The sequence below is a fragment of the Dreissena polymorpha genome, chromosome 10 (genome assembly GCF_020536995.1).
Source record: "Dreissena polymorpha isolate Duluth1 chromosome 10, UMN_Dpol_1.0, whole genome shotgun sequence".
Lineage (NCBI taxonomy): Eukaryota > Metazoa > Mollusca > Bivalvia > Myida > Dreissenidae > Dreissena > Dreissena polymorpha.
Genome location: NC_068364.1, coordinates 30,880,359 through 30,900,804, shown reverse-complemented (window position 1 = coordinate 30,900,804; position 20,446 = coordinate 30,880,359). Strand labels below are relative to the sequence as shown.

Genomic DNA, 20,446 nt, shown 5'->3' with positions numbered 1-20,446 from the left:
TGCCAGAAATGTAAACATTTGATAAGACAGCCCTGTTTCACAACAAAACTAATGTTTTCTCCAGTGATAATGATAAACATTTGATAACACAGTACTGTTTAAACAACAGACTTATGTATTCTTCACTGATAATGATCAATACCCAATCTTCTGTTTCTCTATTCTTCTATTCTCCCAAACTGTTATCAGACTCAGACGATCTTTAAACATGCACGGAACTTGGAAACAGATGTATGAGAGGCTAATCAACACTAATTGACCGCTCAGTTACAGTGCATCTTGTACCAGTATTTACTTACCAAAGTGCATTAAAAGCAATCTAATCTACTTATTGTGCTTAACCAGGTATTACAGGTAACCATGTTTAACGCACACCCACTTTTTTTATTGCCAAAATGGAAAATAAGTTTTCTAATACAGAAATCTGTCCAAGGAGCTGCCTTTTCACTATTGCAGGATCGGTTGTATCAATCTATAACGCGCACCAAGTTTTTGAAATTGTAATTTGGGTGTATAAAACTATGCATATTGTATGGATAATGGAAGCAAGTTAATGAAGTCTTTTATAAAATTGTATGATGTATAGGACAATATCAGCAAGATATATATACTTCTCACTCTTTTTTTTTTCTTTAAACTTTTCTTTAGGTTAAAATTACTCTGCTGCAATCAACAAAAATCTATTTGATTTCGGTGTGTTAAAGTGAAGATATTATTACTCAGCAAAGAGACTTAATAATGTATTTTCCTTTCTACAATTAAGCCCTCATGAACACATTTCCTTTTTTTCCCCTTCCTAGTGAAAACCATGAATAGGATTTAGGTGGAAAAAAATGTTGAAAAAAATAATTTGGTTAAGGAGTTTAGGATGTGAAATGCATTAAGGTAGTTAAGTGCCTCTGTATTTTATTAGAGCCTCACGGACTGTGAAATTCTGGCTTAAGTGTCTTCACAAATCAGCCTTTGCAGTCACCACAGGCTAATCAAGGACAACACTTAACGCCTTTATGAAATGTTTGCATAAATGAAGTCTCTTCTAAACTAAAATAAAGTGTAGACGGAAAGTGACGTCTCTGATCAGCCTAAACAAACTGCATTGAGCCAGGTTTTTTCAATGACCAGCCCAAATATATTTAGTTATAAGCATGCACTTCCTTAAATTTAACAGGGCAAATATTCATCATTTAATTGACTTAAGAGTAAAACACATACACTGTTTCCCACACGTGTTTGATAGCATTTCAGCGAGTCATTATATACAATTGTTCTAAATAAAAATTACTGTCAAGATGCAAGTAACTTCAAGTCAAGATGCAAGTTATTCACAAAGATTAAAAGAAAACAAGAAATGTGTCTGTCAAAAACACAATGCCTCCTAATTCGCAGCTTTGATTTTTTTTTATAACTTTGACCTTGAAGGATGACCACTCAAAATGTGCAGCACCATGAGATACACATGCATGTCAAATATCAAGTTGCTATCATCAACATTGCAAAAGTTATGACCAAGGTTAAAGTTTTGGAACACATACATTGACAGACAGACACATACAATAACAGACAGACAGACAGACAGACAGACAGACAGACAGACAGACAGACAGACAGACAGACAGACAGGCCAAAAACAATATACCCCCGATCATTCGATCCGGGGGCATAACAAAGGATTAAAACTTACAGTTTTTAAAGAAGGAACAGAATAAAAGCATTTATTTAAAGTCCAAGTATTGTATGGTGAATAAGTGCCCATCTCTTGTAAGTTGTTATAAGGAAGACTCACCTTAAACAAGCTTAGCGCCAATTTCTTCATGGTTTCCTTTGTAGTTGATGCAGTGGAAAATGTCGAAAACTGACGAAAATGTTGAAACAGTTGAAAACAGACTCCTTTTCTGATATTATTGTTAATTCATGAAATTCTCTCAATTAAGTTAAAAATAATCTTTTTTTTCTGTAGATAAAGGAAGGAAGATTAATTGTGTACCTTTGTGTCTTTATTTTTTGTTTTATGCGAAGTTTCCAATAGCAACGCAGTTATCTTCTTGAAATTGGCTGTATTTTAAAATCTAAAACGTAAATGATAGGGCCCATGTTTTTATTTCCATTTTGGAGCATATCAAATTTATTTTCCAGATAAAATCCCACTTGATCATATTCACTATCAGCTTTGAATAACTTGTTTTATTCCAAATTTATCCAATTATCATTTTTCTCTAATTTCTTTTCACTTCAGTTGTTAAATATAAATACATCAGTTTTTCAAGTGAACCTACCATGTCATGAAACAATTAAGACATTCTAAATAAACAAACAGACAAAGGTACATCTTCATAATTGTCCACATACTTTCTTATATTACACCTGCTAATACATAATTCACTAATTCCCTCAGAAAGCAGTGAAAAACACAACATAATTCCAACTTGGCATATTACGAAAAAAGTTCCAGGCAACTAAATGAGTGTTTTCAAATGTCTATTCATTTGATATTTTCATAATTCCATCAAGCCAGTCCATGAAACATTAACCCTTGTCGAGGCAAGCAATAACATCAGGTATCATTGAAGGAGATAAGCATTTCCTCTCTGATGTACGCTTATCACCTTTGGAATCAGTAGAAAACATCTAATAACTGCAGATGAGATATACTGCCTCCCCAGCAGGTGATATGGACTGACCCAAGGGAGAGTGGGGAATAGTCAACTCATGCTCAGAAGGTGGGTTTTCTAACTAACCCCCCCCCCCCCAACAAAAAGTAAATAAAATATATATACATTGAGATGAGATCTACTTACTTACCCTCCTCCCCATGCAGGTGAAATGGACTTACCAAAGGAAAAGTTGGGGATGCGTCCATTCACGCTTTGTAGGTAGGTTATGAACTGACCCGTCCCACCCTCAGTAGAAAACATCTTATACATGCAGATATGATCTATTTACCCCATGGACCAGAAAGTATGGATCTTAAGGGATAAATAAAGTGTACAGCACCCACATATATATATTTATATGTATAGTCACTTCATGGTGATGGCCTATTTCAAGTTATTTCCTTAAGAAATATGGAAGCAGTTTACTCAAATGACCTAACAACCTTAACAGACATGGTGATGTACCCTCTCTTAAGCTTTGTGGTGTAATGGACATGGTATCAATGATTTCCACCTTTCGACAAAGAGGTCCCCAGTTCCATCCACAGTCAGGGAATTGTTTCCTCCTTGCAAACAGGATGTAACAGGGTCATTCCCCTCACAGGAAGCGTTCTCAGAATCTTTTCAGCACACACCAAGTACTGGTTCTTCCCATGAAATGGACTTGACAGTGTCTCAATAAACCAAAGCTTTGTGGTTTCCGCCATTAGACAGAAGTCCCCAGTTCCATCCACAGTCAGGGTATGGTTTCCTCCTTGCAACCATGTCGTAACAGGGTCATTCCCCTCACAGGAAGAGTTCTCAGAATCTTTTCAACACACACCAAGTACTGGTTCTTCCCATTAAATGGACTTAACAGTGTCTCAATGAACCAATGCGTTAATATAGCACAATAAATACACTTTGTTTGGTTGGGTATTACCACAACTCTAATTTATGGCATGATTTTATGGAGATTATAGAACAATGTTGAATTCACACCCAGATACCAACATAACGAATGAGCAAAAATCATCATTTTATTTTTCTTTCCTATTACCTACCTATGAAAAAACAACACAATACTATTATCACAAATAGGTTTGCAATAACAAATCTTAACAATAACAAACATAAACACATGACAAAACAATCCACAATCACAAGCAATTATTTTGATTTTACATAAAACTGACAAGTACAAGAACATTTATTACAATTAACACATTTTATATCATAAGAGCACATATTGACATAAAACATTTTGATATTTGACAGTGGTCAACAAATATATATAGCCATTTCTGACTCAGGTGCAAAATGAAAATGGCTATGTGCAAACAGCATAAAACCAGAACAGCCAGCAAGAAACTCAGTCTGTTCAGGTTTTATGCTGTTTGCTGCTCATCAGTATCTAAGAATTGGAAATGAAGCCTTTAAAACTTGTATCTAGCAAGAAAGGTCTTTTATTAAATTTTACTTTCTAAGTGACTACAAATGCGTCAAAATTCGTATCTAAGTGGTAAAGGGTTAAGCTAATTTTTAAGTAGAACAAAAATGTAAAGACATGGTCAAGGAACAATATCTCATCAACCAGACATGGTCAAGGAACAATATCTCATCAACCAGACATGGTCAAGGAACAATATCTCATCAACCAGACATGGTCAAGGAACAATATCTCATCAATCAGACATGGTCAAGGAACAATATCTCATCAATCAGACATGGTCAAGGAACAATATCTCATCAACCAACTCAACAAGTGTCAAATAATTTGATAAAACTCAGATCCTAGTGGTATGGATACACAAAATGTAAAAACATTTTTTTTTATGTAATAGCACAATAACTACTAATTAATTAATTAATTAATTAATTAATTAATATTAGATTTACTATATATAAATGAAAATCACAAATAATATCACAGATAAACGACTTTGCAGGAAACAAACGACCAAAATCGCGCACAAAAACTTACGTTTAACAACTACAATGAAGGACTTTCTATCAAAAAGGACGGGACACTAAATCTGGAGGGAACAATCCATGGGGACAGCAGCAAATCAGCAGGTCATACAATTATTGTTTTTATTATTACACATTTAAAGAATATATTTGAGCAATGCTCTGGGAAAACAGGGCTTAATGCATGTGCGTCAAGTGCTGTACCAGATTAGCCTGTGCAGTCTGCATAGGCTCATCTGGGACAACACTTTCCCCCTAGACTGGATTTTTTGTTTTGAAGAGACTTTCTTTAAATGATAATCTACATAAAAGTGGAAAATGTTGTACAGACTCATGCACAGGCTAATCTGGGACAACACTTCAAGCACATGGCGTTAAACCCTGTATCACCAGAACACAGCTCATTAAAATATACTAAAATGTCTACACTTTTATACTTTCATTGCTCATTATATAGCTTTTCCTTTAAATATTTGTGTTTTTCACTTACAAAGGTCTTCATAAATATTTATTTCTTATTGTTTTTTCACCACGTTAATCTTATAATGTTTATCTGTAAATGTTCATCAGCTGAACTTCCTACCACAGTGTGACACTTTTAGACTTTCATTGCTCATTGCATAGTTTTTCCTTTCCTTATTTTGCTTTTGACTTACAAAGGTCTTCTTAAATCATTTATTTCTTATCGTATTGTTTTTTCACCACGTTTATTTTATAAGTTTGATTGGTTAATGTTCTTTTTGTATTATTTTTTTGACATACGAAGGTCTTCATAAATATTTATTTGTTATTGTGTTTTTTTTCACCACGTTTATCTTATAATGTTGATCGGCTAATGTCACATCAGCTGAACTTTGTACCACAGCGTTTATCAGGACAGCAACACTTATCCCATTTCAGATTTGGTTTATCTTTCCAGCTAATGTCTTTGTTCACAGATTATCTTCACAGCAGCAGATTATCTGCACATAATAGGATAATCTTAACAGCTTTATGGTTTATCATCACAGCTAAGTTTCTCTTCAGATGTTTATCTTCACACCAAGAGATTATCTTTGCATAATAGGATCATCTTCACAGCAATATGGTCATCATCGCAGCTAAGTTTATCTCCATATTTATCTTTAAATTAATGGATTATCTTTGAATAATAGGATTATCAATATATTTTCACAGCTATATGGTTATCATAACAGCTAAGTTTATGTTCAAATGTTTATCTTCACAGATTATATTTGCATAGAAGAATATTCAATATATTTTCACAGCTATTTTTACGTTTGACTTTCTTAGAGTGTACGTTTATCTTCGCATGTTGTAGGAGTAGTTTCTTGATGTTGCTTGACTGTCTTGAAGCTTGATTAGGCTTAATTGACCTGCAAACAACAATAGCAACAATGTCATTCATAGAAACAATGTCATTCATGGCAACAACAACAATAACAACATCAACAGAACAACCCTGTCTTGTTTCGTAAATTGAAAAATCATTCTTTGATTTCATTTTAAGATTGAATACATTATTTTATTAAATAACAATATATTTTTTAAAGCATGTTCAAGATTATGCAATCAATTCATTATTCCAAAATATTCAATCTTTTTAATAAATATAGGAAAGTGGCAGTTAACAAAATGTTTCTTTAAGATTCTTTAAGTTTCATACAACAAATTGTCTGGATCTATTTTGAAGTATGAAACATTCAATTTAATCTTCAATACAAAATGAACTCAAGCTGATGAATACCCCACTGACAAAACCAAATTACTGAATATACTGAAAAATCATTTTAGATTCATCACCATGAAATTATGTGGTTTAAAAAAATGACTTTTCGTGGAAGCCTAAATTTGTGGATTTCTGTTTTTATAAAAATAAAGCAGATGAATTTGCGTCAGTCATTTTCCGATGTATTTGTGCTAAATTCCAGGATCTGTCAACCCTTGAAATCAACACAAATTATTCTCCCACAAATAATAATGATTAATCCGTTACCCCTTAGATATGCATTTTGAACATTTGTAATCCCTCAGAAAGTTAAATTTATTTAAAGAACTTTCTTACTAGATTAAAAATTTAAAGGCTTCATTTCCAAACCTTAGATGAGTAGCAAACAGCATAAAACATGAACAGACTGAGAGTTACTCGCAGGCTGATCTGGTTTTATGCTGTTTGCACATAGCCATTTTCACTTTGCTTCTGAGTGGGAAAGTGTTCAACAGTATACAGCAAGTTGTATGAAAGAAGTCATCTATTTAAAACATATTTATTTTAGCTCACTTGCATAGAAAGCCTAATGCTTATTTGAGAACCTTTCAAGTCCGTTTCATGGGACTAGAACCAGTACTTGGTGTCTACGGGGGAAATCTAAAGAACGCTCCCACAGTGAGGTTGAAACCTGTGACCTCCCGATCGCTAGGTGGACACCATATCCACTACACCACTGCAACCTGTAGTCATTTTACCCTGCATTAGCAGTGGCCAGTTTTGATCCGGCCTGATCTGAACACATTTTGTTCAAAACTACTATAAAATGTTTTAAGAAAATTATGTTTTAAGTTATTCAATGTATAGTCGAGCAAACTAGAGCATAATTTTTGTAACATGGAAAGATAAAAATCATGCAATGACAATCATATGGACAATTTATGCAAGTTTGAATGGTGTCCTTTGGAAACAACTATTAACAATTTTCAAGGAAAATATTTTTTTAGTTGTTAAATGAACAGTCGAGCAAACGAGGGCATAACTTTTGTAACATGGAATGTTAAAAAATAGCACAATGACAATAATTGGGGAAATAAATGCAAGTTTGAATGGTGTAGGAGAGCATCTCCACACAAACTTGTGTCTACAGACAGATGGACAGACAGAGAGACAGACATCTATAGTGATTCCAGTACACCCATCTATACTTTTTAACAGAGATTATACAAATATAATTATGATTTAATATATTTTAATAAAATACTTTACATTATTAAGTCAAATCCCAGCTACTAATTATCTAACTAATATACTGCAATTAACTAGTCACACCATCACACCAAAAGACATAGCAAGTAAATTCAACAGTTGCAGATCGAGCTGACAATGTAACTTTGTAGCAAGCTTGTATGTTATAGGTAGAAACAGTATAATAGATCGCAACAATGTTTTATGAATTACAAAGAATAGTATATTATGAAGCATTCAGTGAAGAAAATCAACTTTATATGTAGTAAGATAGCAAATTAAATGTATAACCCATGTTATGCAAAATGGTTCTTATGCCAAATGAGGTCAGCATAGCTCCAGCCCAGCCTATGCAATTGTGCAGTCTGGTCAGGGGCTACGCTGTCTGCAATAAACGCAAGCAAGCTTCTGTGGTCACTGTCTGACCAGACTGTGCCAATCCGAAGACTGGTCTGGAGCAAAGGGGGGGGGTGCATATTGCATAAGACCCATTATCGCATGAAGTGCCTCATGTATTGTAGACTTAATGCATTTGCTAGCAGATGCTATTAAAGCAGCATATGCAGTATGCCAGCAATTCCAGCAAGGCGCAGTCTTACCCCCTTTCTACCCTTTGCTTGCGTCTTTTCTAAAAATGTATAATAAGAGAATTTTAAGGGTTTTTCACAGAATATGTATAATATTTTCAGCAAACAAGATGCAAATTACAAACTTTGTGTGCAAAAATGGCACGAATCCTATTAAATAACAAGAGCACCGCCTTGCGGGTGCAGACCGCTCATCTATTTTCTTTTTAAAGGTGAAGGGACTCTCATTTTCAATCACAAAGGAGGGAGGAGTGGAGTGAAGAGGGGTGTATAGTGTGGGGTTGTGGACATTTATTACATTATCTTCCAAAAAAGCGAAAAAAAAAAAAAAAAAAAAAAAAAAATCGGGGGGGGGGGGGGGGGGTATAGTGTGAGGGGTGTGGTGATAATTTGTGAGATGATCTTAAAAAAAAAAAAAAAAAAAAAAAAAAAAAAAAAAATCAAAAAAAAAATTTGGGGGGGGGGGGGTGGGGGGGTGGGGTGGGGGTATAGTGTGAGGGTGTGGTGGTCATTTGTGAGATGATCTTATAAAAAAAAAAAAAAAAAAAAAAAATTAGGGGGGGGGGGGAGGGGGGGGAGGGGGGGGAGGGCACGGGGGATGGTTTGGGTGAAGTCTATTGTGGTATGTCAGGTAAGAGTAGTTTCATCAAAGTATCAATCAAATCTAATCATAAATAAAGAAGTTATGGCAATTTTAGCAAAATTTAATAATTTGACCTTGAGAGTCAAGGTCATTCAAAGGTCAAAGTAAAATTCAAGTTGCCAGGTACAGTAACCTCATGATAGCATGTAAGTATTTGAAGTTTGAAAGCAATAGCCTTGATACTTCGAGTGGATCGAAACACAAAATTTAACCATATATTAAAAGTTACTAAGTCAAAAAAGGGCCATAATTCCGTAACAATGACAACCAGAGTTATGCAACTTGTCCTTTTACTGTACCCTTATGATAGTTTGTGAGTGTTCCAAGTATGAAAGCAATATCTATGATACTTTAGGGGTAAAGTGACCAAAACATAAATCTTAACCAAATTTTCAATTTTCTAAGTATAAAGGGCCCATAATTCCGTCCAAATGCCAGTCAGAGTTACATAACTTTGCCTGCACCGTCCCCTTATGATAGTTCATAAATCTTGCAAGTATGAAAGCAATAGCTTTGATACTGTAGGAATAAAGTGGACCTAAACACAAAACTTAATCAAATTTTCAATTTTCTAAGTATAAAAAGGGCACATAATTCTGTCAAAATGCCAGTCAGAGTTACATTACTTTGCCTGCACAGTCCCCTTATGATAGTTAGTAAGTGTTGCAAGTATGAAAGCAATAGCTTTGATGCTTAAGGAATAAAATGGACCTAAACACAAAACTTAACCAAAATTGTCAATTTTCTAAGTATAAAAAGGGCACATAATTCTGTCAAAATGCATGCCAGAGTTATCTAACTTTGCCTGCCCAGTCCCCTCATGATAGTAAGTAAGTGTACCAAGTTTGAATGCAATAGCATTGATACTTACTGAGAAAAGTGGAACTAAACGCAAAACTTAACCAAAATTTGCAATTTTTTAAGTACAAAAAGGGCACATAATTCTGTCAAAATGCACGCCAGAGTTATCTAACTTTGCCTGCCTAGTCCCCTCATGATAGTAAGTAAGTGTACCAAGTTTGAATGCAATAGCATTGATACTTTCTGAGAAAAGTGGACCTAAACGCAAAACTTAACCGGACGCCGACGCCAACGCCAACGCCAACGCCAACGCCAACGCCGACGCCAAGGTGATGACAATAGCTCATAATTTTTTTTCAAAAAATAGATGAGCTAAAAATGGTGCAATTAAAAAAACAACAACACTTCAATATGAACAAGAGGGCCTGAAAGGCCCAAAGTCGCTCACCTGAGATTACAAGATATTATTGGGACAAATCTCCTGACCAAGTTTCATGAAAATCGGAAAATAAATGTGGCCTCTAGAGTGTTAACACGGTTTTACTATAGCCATATAAGGAAAAATGTCCCGCCCCCTGGTGGCTATGTTTTTCAACCAACCAGCATCATTTTCGAACTCATCCAAGATATTATTTGGATGAATCTTCTGACCATGTTTCATGAAGATCGGACAATAAATGTGGCCTCTAGAGAGTTAACAAGATTTTACTATAGCCATATATAGCCATATAAGGAAAAATGCCCCGCCCCTTGGCATCCATGTTTTTCAAGCAAACATTACCATTTTGGAACTCATCTAAGATATCATTGAAACCAATCTTTGACCAAATTTCATGAAGATTGGACAATAAATGTGGCCTCTAGAGTTTTAACAAGGCTTTACTATAGCCATATAAGGAAAAATGCCCCGCTCCCTGGCGGCCATGTTTTTCAACCATCCAGCATCATTTTGAACTCGTCCAAGATATTAATGCGATGAATCTTCTGACCAAGTTTCATGAAGATCAGACAATAAATGTGGCCTCTAGAGAGTTAACAAGATTTTACTATAGCCATATATAGCCATATAAGGAAAAATGCTCCGCCCCTTGGCAGCCATGTTTTTCAAGCAAACGTTACCATATTCGAACTCATACAAAATATCATCTAGACCAATCTTCTGACCAAATTTCATGAAGATTGGACAATAAATGTGGCCTCTAGAGTGTAAACAAGGTTTTACTATAGCCATATATGGAAAAATGCCGCGCCCCCTGGCAGCCATGTTTTTCAACCAACAGGCATCATTTTCGAACTCTTACAAGATATTATTGGGATAAATCTTCTGACCAAGTTTCATGAAGATCGGACAATAAATGTAGCCTGTAGAGAGTTAGCAAGATTTTACTATAGCCATTTATAGCCATATAAGGAAAAATGCCCCGCCCCTAAGCAGCCATGTTTTTCAAGCAAACGTTACCATTTTCTAACTTATCTAAGATATCATTGAGACCAATCTTCTCACTAAATTTCATGAAGATCGGAAAAAAAATTTGGCCTCTAGAGTATTAACAAGGTTTTACTATAGCCATATAAGGAAAAATGCCCCTCCCCCTGGCAGCCATGTTTTTCAACCAACCGGCATCACTTTGGAACTCGTCCAAGATATCATTGGGATGAATCTTCTCACCAAGTTTCATGAAGATCGGACAATTAATGTGGCCTCTAGAGAGTTAACAAGATTTCACTATAGCCATATAAGGAAAAATGCCCCGCCCCTTGGCAGCCATGTTTTTCTAGCAAATGTTACCATTTTCCAACTCATCCAAGATATCATTGAGACCAATCTCCTGACCAAATTTCATAAAGATTGGACAAAAACTGTGGCGTCTAGAGAGTGAACAAGATTTTACTATAGCCATATATAGCCATATAAGGAAAAATGCCCTGCCCTTTGGCAGCCATGTTTTTCAAGCAAACGTTACCATTTTCGATCTCATCCAAGATATCATTGAGACCAATCTTCTGACCAAATTTCATGAAGATTGGACAATAAATGTGGCCTCAAGGCAAATGTTGACGTCGCACAACGCACAACGGACAAAAGGTGATCACAAAAGCTCACCATGAGCACGTTGTGCTCAGGTGAGCTAAAAATCAAATAAACCACTCTAAGCTAACTCCATAAACCACCATTTCCAACAAAGCTGCAAACTTGAGCATTTTTTTTAACACCAGAAAACCCTTTAACAAGATTTATCCCAGGTGATGTATTACCTTCTGAGTCTAGAAAATTAACACGAGAATCACACACAAAGTTAATTAAAAAGATGTCTTACTGTTGCAGTTAACCAAATAATTAAGAAGATCTTTGCTCTTAAAGTACTGACAAAATAATCAACACTTAAACACATTATTCGAAAACAAACATAGACGTGAAGTTAAGGGGTGGGAAATATTTTCATAACATTCATCATGTTTGGGCAAAAATGCACATAATTCTTACAATATTTTGGAGCATACTGCAAAATATTTTCAAAGGAATAGGGGTAATTAAAGTACAAAAGATTTTCACATGCTTGAAAAAAGTTATGCTTAGAGATTGGGGGTTAAAATAAATCAAAAAGTTATTTAAGATTGAGGGAAAACAGAGAATTTAGAGATTTTAACATAGTTTGAGTGCAAATGTTTTAATTATGATTGACAGAAAGAAGCAAAGTATTATAACATTATAGAAGGTAAAGTGCAAATGTTTTTTTTTTCGTGAGATTTAATTTGGGCAAACAGCAAGAATTTAACGGCAAAAGCTTTAAGTACAAAGGTCTTAATAAGAAAGGGACAAGAGAACAATATTTTCAATAGGATAAAAGCTAAGGTGTACAGAGCATCTGGTTTTAACAGAATATGAGGCTGAGATCTTTTTTATATTGCAATGGTAATGGGACAAATGCAGTCTACAACAATAGGGTAAAGCATAAAATGGGGTAACAAATGAAGTCAAGTGAAAAATTAAGTAAACAATAATAGGGGGGTTAAGGGCAAAATGAAGTAACACATTCAGTCAAGTGAAAAATGAAGTGAACACTCATGGGGGTTAAGTGCAAAATGGAGTAACAAAATGAAGTAAACAATAATAGGGGGGGGGGATGTTAAGTGCAAAATGGAGAAACATATCAAGTAAATTAAAAATGAAGTAAACACTCATGGGATTAAGCGCAAAATGGAGTAACAACTTAAAACAAGTAAAAAATGAAGTAGACAATAATGGGTGTAAACTGGAAAGTGCAAAACAGATTTTAGAGTCACCTTGAGTCGTGTTCTGAGAAAACTGGGCATAATGCATGTGTGTAAAGTGTCGTCCCAGATTAGCCTGTGCAGTCTGCACAGGCTCATCAGGGAAGACACTTTCAGATTTTATGACATTTTCCGTTTAAAGGAAGTCTCTTCTACACGAAAATCCAGTTAAGGCTGAAAGTGTTGTCCCTGATTAGCCTGTGCGGACTGCACAGGCTAATCTGGGACGAAACTTTACGCACATGCATTAAGCCCACTTTTCTTAAAACAGAATTGAGAGTCACCTTGCAGCTCATCCTCATCTATCATCTGCCAAATGAATTCCTTCGGGTAACCCTTTTCGTCGAGGAATGGGGACGGCATAGAGCCTTTTTTGGCCACCAATGGATGATATTGGTCTATGGCGAAGTTGTATGACAAAGCTGCAATGTTAGACGGGTTAGAAAGCATTTGCACTAAACAAGGTTATTTATTAATCAGCAACCTTATATATTATTTATATTAAGCATGCAATAGCAGCTGACAATTAACAAAAAAACATAGTAAAGTAAAGCAAAACAATAACAAACAACATAGCATTTCCACAAACCCACAAATACAGAAGTTCGCATTTTGCATATCTCAGCACAAAATATGGATGTTTCCAATTTTTGCATCTCCTTTTCTACAGGTTTGAACTGAGAAGCAAAATGTACAAGTTTTAAGTAAACTGATCAAAAGTACTCTATAATCATTTACATTAGTCTGCATGACATTTCGTAGTTTTTAAGAAAATTACTTTTTCTTGGACATGTAAATCTGTGGATTTTTTATTTTTGAGAAAATAATTAAGAGAAAACTGGGCACAATGCATGTGCGCAAAGTGTCGTTCCCTATTAGCCTGTGCAGTCCACACAGGCTAATCAGGGGCAACACTTTCCGCTTTTATGAATATTTCGTAAAAATGAAGTCTCTTCTTAGCAAAAATACAATTTAGGTGGAAAGTGTCTTCCCTGATTAGCCTGTGCGCACTGCACAGGCTAATCTGGGATGACACTTAAAGCACATGCATTAAGCCCAGTTTTAACAGAACAAGGCTCATATAAGGGAATATGCCTTTGTCATTTCATGACGTATTTGTGAAAAATTTGTGTACTGGGCAAGCCACTAAATCAACGAATATTAATGTCCTCAAATAATAATGATTGTACAGTAACACATTAAAGCATTGTACAGAATCAATTTGAACAAGCATCAGTGTTTTTTGTTTTTTTTTTAAAATGGAGGCCGTATAAAGTATATATTTTTCCCAAATAGGACCTAAAAATTCCCAATTGAAGGTTTAAACAAAAAAGTTTATTTTACTTTTTAATTTAGATCTCAACATTTAGTTAATCTCCCATCCAGCTCTACATTACACCTTATTAAATATAATATTTAAAAGACTTTAATTCTCATTTTTTGAAGCATTAGTATTTCCCAATTTAGGTCAAAATGACACAATTTTTCCCAATCCAAAGGGACCTGGCCCCATTCCAAAAATGGTGAAAAAAACACTACACAAGCTCCCGTGTTAACCAGTTCGTAAACTTGGGTTAATGAAACACATTTGAACTAGTTTTTTCAGAGCAATTTCACCACTGCTTTCTCAAACTTTGACGTTGGTTTTCAAACAAAAATGTTACTGCACAGACAGAAACACAAATTATCACGGATTAAAAACTACGTCACGAAATCCTTACGCTCTCAAAAACGAAATATTTCCGCCCGATCTTCAGCAAATTGAGTATCTTCAAGCAAAAGGCAGCAGCAACATTTACAGCATATACAAAAACTAGAGCAATGAATTTAAACAAAAAATGTCTGCATCGCGCGAAAATGGGTCTTATGCAAGATAGCTCCAGACCAGCCTGTTCATCCGCTACTGTCACGCAGAGCCTTATGGTCTTAATAGCCAACACTAGGATAACTCCTGACTAGACTAAATGGATGCCCATTATGGTCAGGGGCTACGCTGGCCGCATATGGCATAAGACCCATTTTTGCATGACTCAGGTCAAATAATGCCATGAAATGACACAATGGAGGTTTAGTTTGAGCTTAAACCTAGCTATTGTCGCTTCATTTTATAGAAAATCTGAGGTTTATAAGTACTCTCTTTTATTTCCTGGGATAAAAAGTATTTTTTCAGAAATTGATAGAACCAGAAGCCATGAGCTTATTGTTACTCAAGTCCGATTCCTGGGTAGAACAAGTACTTGTGTTGTTGGAAAGATCAAGGGAACGCTTTCTGATAGGGGATCGAACCCATGAACATGTGAAATGTGCCACACGCCATTATACACTAGAAGATCTGCTAAATAAAATAACAAATTTGCAAACTATGAAGAGGCAAAGACATAATTATTCAACCACTTTCATGTAACATGTGGCTTGTTTAATGTGTCTAATATCTTATGCCATATATACAAAAAAAGGCTGTGACCTAGAAAAGGTTATAAGGTCATTGCTATGGTTTACAAGGTCATTGATTTGGGTCACAAGGTAATGTGTTATGGTTAACAATGTTGTTGCTATGGGTCATAAGGTAATTTGTTATGGGTCACAAGGTTGTTGCTATGGGTTGCAAGGTAATTTATGGGTTACAAGGTTGTTGCTATGGGCCACAAGGTAATTTGTTATGGGTCACAAGGTCATTGCTATGGGTCACAAAGTAATGTGTTATGGGTCACAAGGTCTTTGCTATGGGTCACAAGGTAATTTGATATGGGTCACAGGGTTGTTGCTATGGGTTACAAGGTAATTTGTTATGGGTCACAAGAATGTTGCTATGGGTCACAAGGTAATCTGTAATTGGTCACAAGGTTGTTCCTATGGGTCATAATGTCATTTGTTATGGGTCACAAGGTAATAGCTATGTGTCACAAGGACATTGCTATAGGTCACAATGTTATTGCTATACATCCCAAGGTTACCTACCGGCAGAAGATGGGGCCAGTTTAGCCCAATATGGTCTCTGGGGACGCAACATGTTCGGGTGCCAGAACGGTGCTGCAATTTGCTCTCCTGCAAAAACAATATACAACATCCTTTCATTTACTGTAATGTAAACTATCTACAACGCTCAGCTTTATAACTCAAACATTTTAATTATAAAAGGATATATATTGACACAACACTATTCGGACTGATAATTCGCCAGAAATTCAATGGGCTAAAGTAACCATCCATAACGGATTTTCATTAATAATACACCATATAATGCACATAATACATGGTAAAGAACGGTAGTTAATTATTTGTTTCAGTGTAGGCCAGTTTCCAGAAGAAACAAGCAATGTGTTTGTGAAACACTATGTCCCCATATATTTGACCTTTGGCCTTGAAGGGTGACCTTGACCTTTCACCACTCAAAATGTGCAGCTCCATGAGATACACATGCATGCCAAATATCAAGTTTCTATCTTCAATATTGCAAAAGTTATGACCAAGGTAAAAGTTGTGAGACAGAATGACAGACAGACAGGCCAAAAACAATATAACCCCGATCATTCGATCCGGCGGCATACAAAACAACAGTAAATCACATTCAGCTCTTGATTTGTGCGTTAGAAAAATTAATTCATGATTTAACGTGATGAAACATTTTTAAAAGTGATCATAGCCCTTTCCGGCTCAGAAGCAAAGTGAAAACGGCTTTATGCCACAAGTATAAAACCAGAACTGCCAACGAGAAACTCACTCGCAGTCTGTTCTGGTTTTATGCTATTTGCTGCTCATCAGTATTTTAGTGTTGAAATGAAGCTTAAAAACACTTAAATCTAGTAAGAAAGGTCTAAATTCATTTAAATTAGATTTTCTAAGAGACCGTCACAATGCGTATCTAAGCGGAAAAGTGTCAATTTATTTTGTGCTAAATTTGTCAAAGCATATTTTTTCTGGTTCAAGCCAGTTCCCAGAAGAAAGAAAGAATCAAATTAACAGTAAATTAAATTTAGATAACAAGTTTTTGTTATACAGTGGAACCCCTCTAAACCGGACATCCCTGGGACCAAGAGGAAATTCCAGTTTAGAGAGGATTCCGGTTTGAGGGGCTATTTTACTTTCAGAAGCTCAATTACATAGCTGATGTGGAAAAAAACACCTTTAGCAAAATTAAATAGTTTATTTACATATAATATTTATTGATACTGCATCACATAAGAACAACACATGTCACTTAATCTATTGATTCGAAAGCAATATCATTCACAACATAAAACAAACAGTGCACCCTGAAAAACAAACAATTTCACACATGTATGCATTTTTTAGGTGAATTTGGTTCCTTTTTACACTGAAAAACATCTTCCAACGACACAGCCACCCATTATTCAACACACTACAGAACTCTATGTTTGTTATCAGTAATTATAATCAGTATTATCACCTCTATTGATCGATATGTACATCACAGGACAAGTATCTTTAAATTGGTTTGCGATTTTTACAGTTTACAAATTTTCGACCACCTTTATTAATTTCACGCGTCTTTAATCCGCTATTCACAACTTTTCGACACTAGGTCTGAGGTGCGATAAACCGGCCCTGAGCGGTTTAGAGGGGTATAATTACGTATGGAATGACCCAATTTGGATCCAAAGAATGACCAGTATTCGGAATTGAGGGGATTCCAGTCTTGAGGAGATATTTTACGCATGGTTTTATAGGGAAAAAAATGAGACTGGACAATTTGTCCGGTTTAGAGAGGATTCCGGTATAGAGAGGATCCGGTTTAGAGGGTTTCCACTGTAGTAATTGAGCCTCGCTTTAGTTAAACCAGGCTTAATGCATGTGCATTTTAAGTTTTTTCCCAAAATTGGCCTAAGTGGACTGCACAGGCTCTTCTGAGACAAAAGTTAAGCCATTTTTTAAGCCCTGGTTTCGCAGAACAAGGCTAATGTAGGACATCATTTAATTAAGCTATATATAGTTAAAACATATTTGTTTTTGCTTGAAAAACTCTAGTTTCCAGACAAAGAAAAATCTAATAACAAGAGGGCCTGAAAGGCCCAAAGTCCCTCAACTGAGATAACAAGATATTATTGGGACAAATCTTCTGACCAATTTTCATGAAGACTGCCCCTTGGAAGCCATGTTGTTCAAGCAAACATAATTATTTTCAAACACATCCAAGATATCATTGAGACCAATCTTCTGACCATAAAGATTGGACAATAAATGTTGCCTCTAGAGCGTTAAAAAGGTTTTACTATAGCCATATAAGGAAAAATACCCCGCACCCTGGCGGTCATTTTTTAATTCTTCCAAGATATTATTGATGAAGATTGGATAATAAATGTGGCCTCTAGAGTGTTAACAAGATTTTATTATTGCCATATATAGCCATATAAGGAAAAATGCCCCGCCCCTTGGCAGCCACGTTTTTCTAGAGTGTTAACAAAGTTTTACTATAGCCATATATGGAAAAATGCCCCGCCCCCTGGCGGCCATGTTTTTCAACCAACTCTTCCAATTTTTTAACTCTTCCAAGATATTATTGGGATGAAGATTGGATAATAAATGTGGCCTCTAGAGTGTTAACAAGATTTTACTATTGCCATATATAACCAAATAAGGAAAAATGCCCCGCCCCTTGGTAGCCATGTTTTTCTAGAGTGTTAACAAGGTTTTACTATAGCCATATAAGGAAAATGCACTGCACCCTGGCGGCAATTTTTTTCAACCAAACGGCATCATTTTTAACTCTTCCAAGATATTATTGGGATGAAGATTGGATAATAAATGTGGCCTCTAGAGTGTTAACAAGATTTTACTATTGCCATATATAGCCATATAAGGAAAAATGCCCCGCCCCTTGGCAGCCAGTTTTTCAAGCAAAGGTTACCATTTTTTAACTCATCCAAGATATTATTGGAAAAAATCTTCTGAGCAAGCTTCATGAAGATCGGAAAATAAATGTGGACTCTAGAGTGTTAACAAGGCTTTACTAAAGCCATATAAGAAAAATGCCCCGCCCCCTGGCAGCCATGTTTTTCAACCAACCGGTATCATTTTCGAACTCGTCCAAGATATTATTGGGATGAATCTTCTGAGCAAGTTTCATGAAGATCAGAAATATATGTGGCCTCTAGAGTGTTAACAAGATTTTACTATAGCCATATATAGCCATATAAGGAAAAATGCCCCGCCCCTTGGCAGCCATGTTTTTCAAGCAAATGAGCCATTATCAAAGTCAACCGTCATATCCAGAAAACACATCTTCTGACCAAATTTCATGATGATTGGACCAAAAATGTGACTTCAAGGGTGTTCACAAGTTTTCACTATATACATATTGAGAAAACTGCCCAGCCCCCTGGTGGCCATGTTTTTTCGCCGATCTGGACCATTTTCGAACTCGGCCAAGATATCAATGAAACCAATGTTTCCACCAAAAGTGACAAAGTTACATGAAGATTTGGCATCAAACGTGACTTCTACAGTGTTCACAAGGTTTTTCTTTTTTTTGATCTAGTGACCTAGTTTTTGACCTAGCATTACCCAGTTTCGAACTCAGTCGAGGTATCAATGGGACAAATGTTCTGACCAAGTTTCATAAAGATCGGACAATAAATGTGGCCTCTAGAGTGTTCACAAGGCAAAATGTTGACGACGGACAAAAAGTGATCACAAAAGCTCACAGTGAGCACGTTGTGCTCAGGTGAGCTAAAAAATAATTCAAATTAAGATTATGAATTTTAATTAGGATAATTACTTAATGATTAATAACAATGAGCATTTGAGTCTAATTCTGGGAAAACAGGGCTAAATGCATGCGTGTTAAGTGTTGTCCCAAATTAGAATGTTCAGTCCAACAATTTTTCCAAAAAAAAAGGTCTCTTCTTAGCAAAACTCCAGTTTAGACAGAAAGTGTCATCCCAGATAAGCCTGTGTGGACTTCACAGGCTAATCTGATACAACATATTATGTATTTAGCCCAGTTTTCCCAAAGCGCATCTTTCATAATATCATTGTCCAAGTAAGGTACTTGAGAACAAGATTCAAACAAGAGCAACACATAGCGAGTGCCAATGCTCGGCTGCGGGTGCAGTTTTGAATAAATGAAAGCTTGTCAGAATTTTTTAATTTTTGGTCACAGTGATCTTGACCTTTGACCTAGTGACCCAAAAATGGGTGTGGCGTGTAGAACTCATCAAGGTGCAGCTACATATAAAGTTTCAAAGCTGTAGGTGGAAGCACTTTGATTTTAGAGCCAATGTAAAGGTTTTAGCACGATGCCAGACTGCGGAAAAGCTGGCTATGACAATACCTCGGATTTTCTCCAAAAACAGCTGAGCTAACAAAATTAGCAATATGGAAAGTTTTATATGAAACAAAATTAAGGATTGTCCTCTGTATATTAAGAATAAAAAAGTTTTTAAAATATATAATTACAAAGTTTAAAAGGCATTCTTAGGCATGTTTTACCATAAATCTGGGAGACCAGGGCCCTCTGCTTCATTGCAATCAGCTCTGGGTCCCACATTCGTAGCTGTCGTTTGTTGGGGGCCAAAGACTGAAGCAACTTGCGTCTGAAATCACAAAAATAAGTGTCAATGAAATC

The 20,446-nt window shown here is 35.8% G+C and overlaps 1 protein-coding gene across 4 annotated transcripts in view; it reads right to left on the bottom strand.

Annotated features, from left to right (window-relative positions):
* Positions 1 to 3,656: 3,656 nt before the first annotated feature.
* The window catches only part of LOC127847622 (inversin-like), a 113,073-nt gene continuing 96,283 nt past the window's right edge, over positions 3,657 to 20,446 (bottom strand). The window contains exons 21-25 of one of the 4 annotated variants that reach the window (XM_052379651.1): positions 20,311 to 20,414; positions 15,820 to 15,906; positions 13,146 to 13,283; positions 8,157 to 8,185; positions 3,657 to 5,977 (exon numbers count right to left, since the gene is read on the bottom strand). In XM_052379651.1, the coding sequence (XP_052235611.1) occupies positions 5,969 to 5,977; positions 8,157 to 8,185; positions 13,146 to 13,283; positions 15,820 to 15,906; positions 20,311 to 20,414 (367 nt within the window). In that variant the 3' untranslated portion in view covers positions 3,657 to 5,968. Of the gene's footprint in view, positions 5,978 to 8,156; positions 8,186 to 13,145; positions 13,284 to 14,582; positions 14,631 to 15,819; positions 15,907 to 20,310; positions 20,415 to 20,446 lie in introns of all 4 variants that reach the window. The other 3 variants (XM_052379653.1, XM_052379650.1, XM_052379652.1) reach the window with 3 other exon arrangements.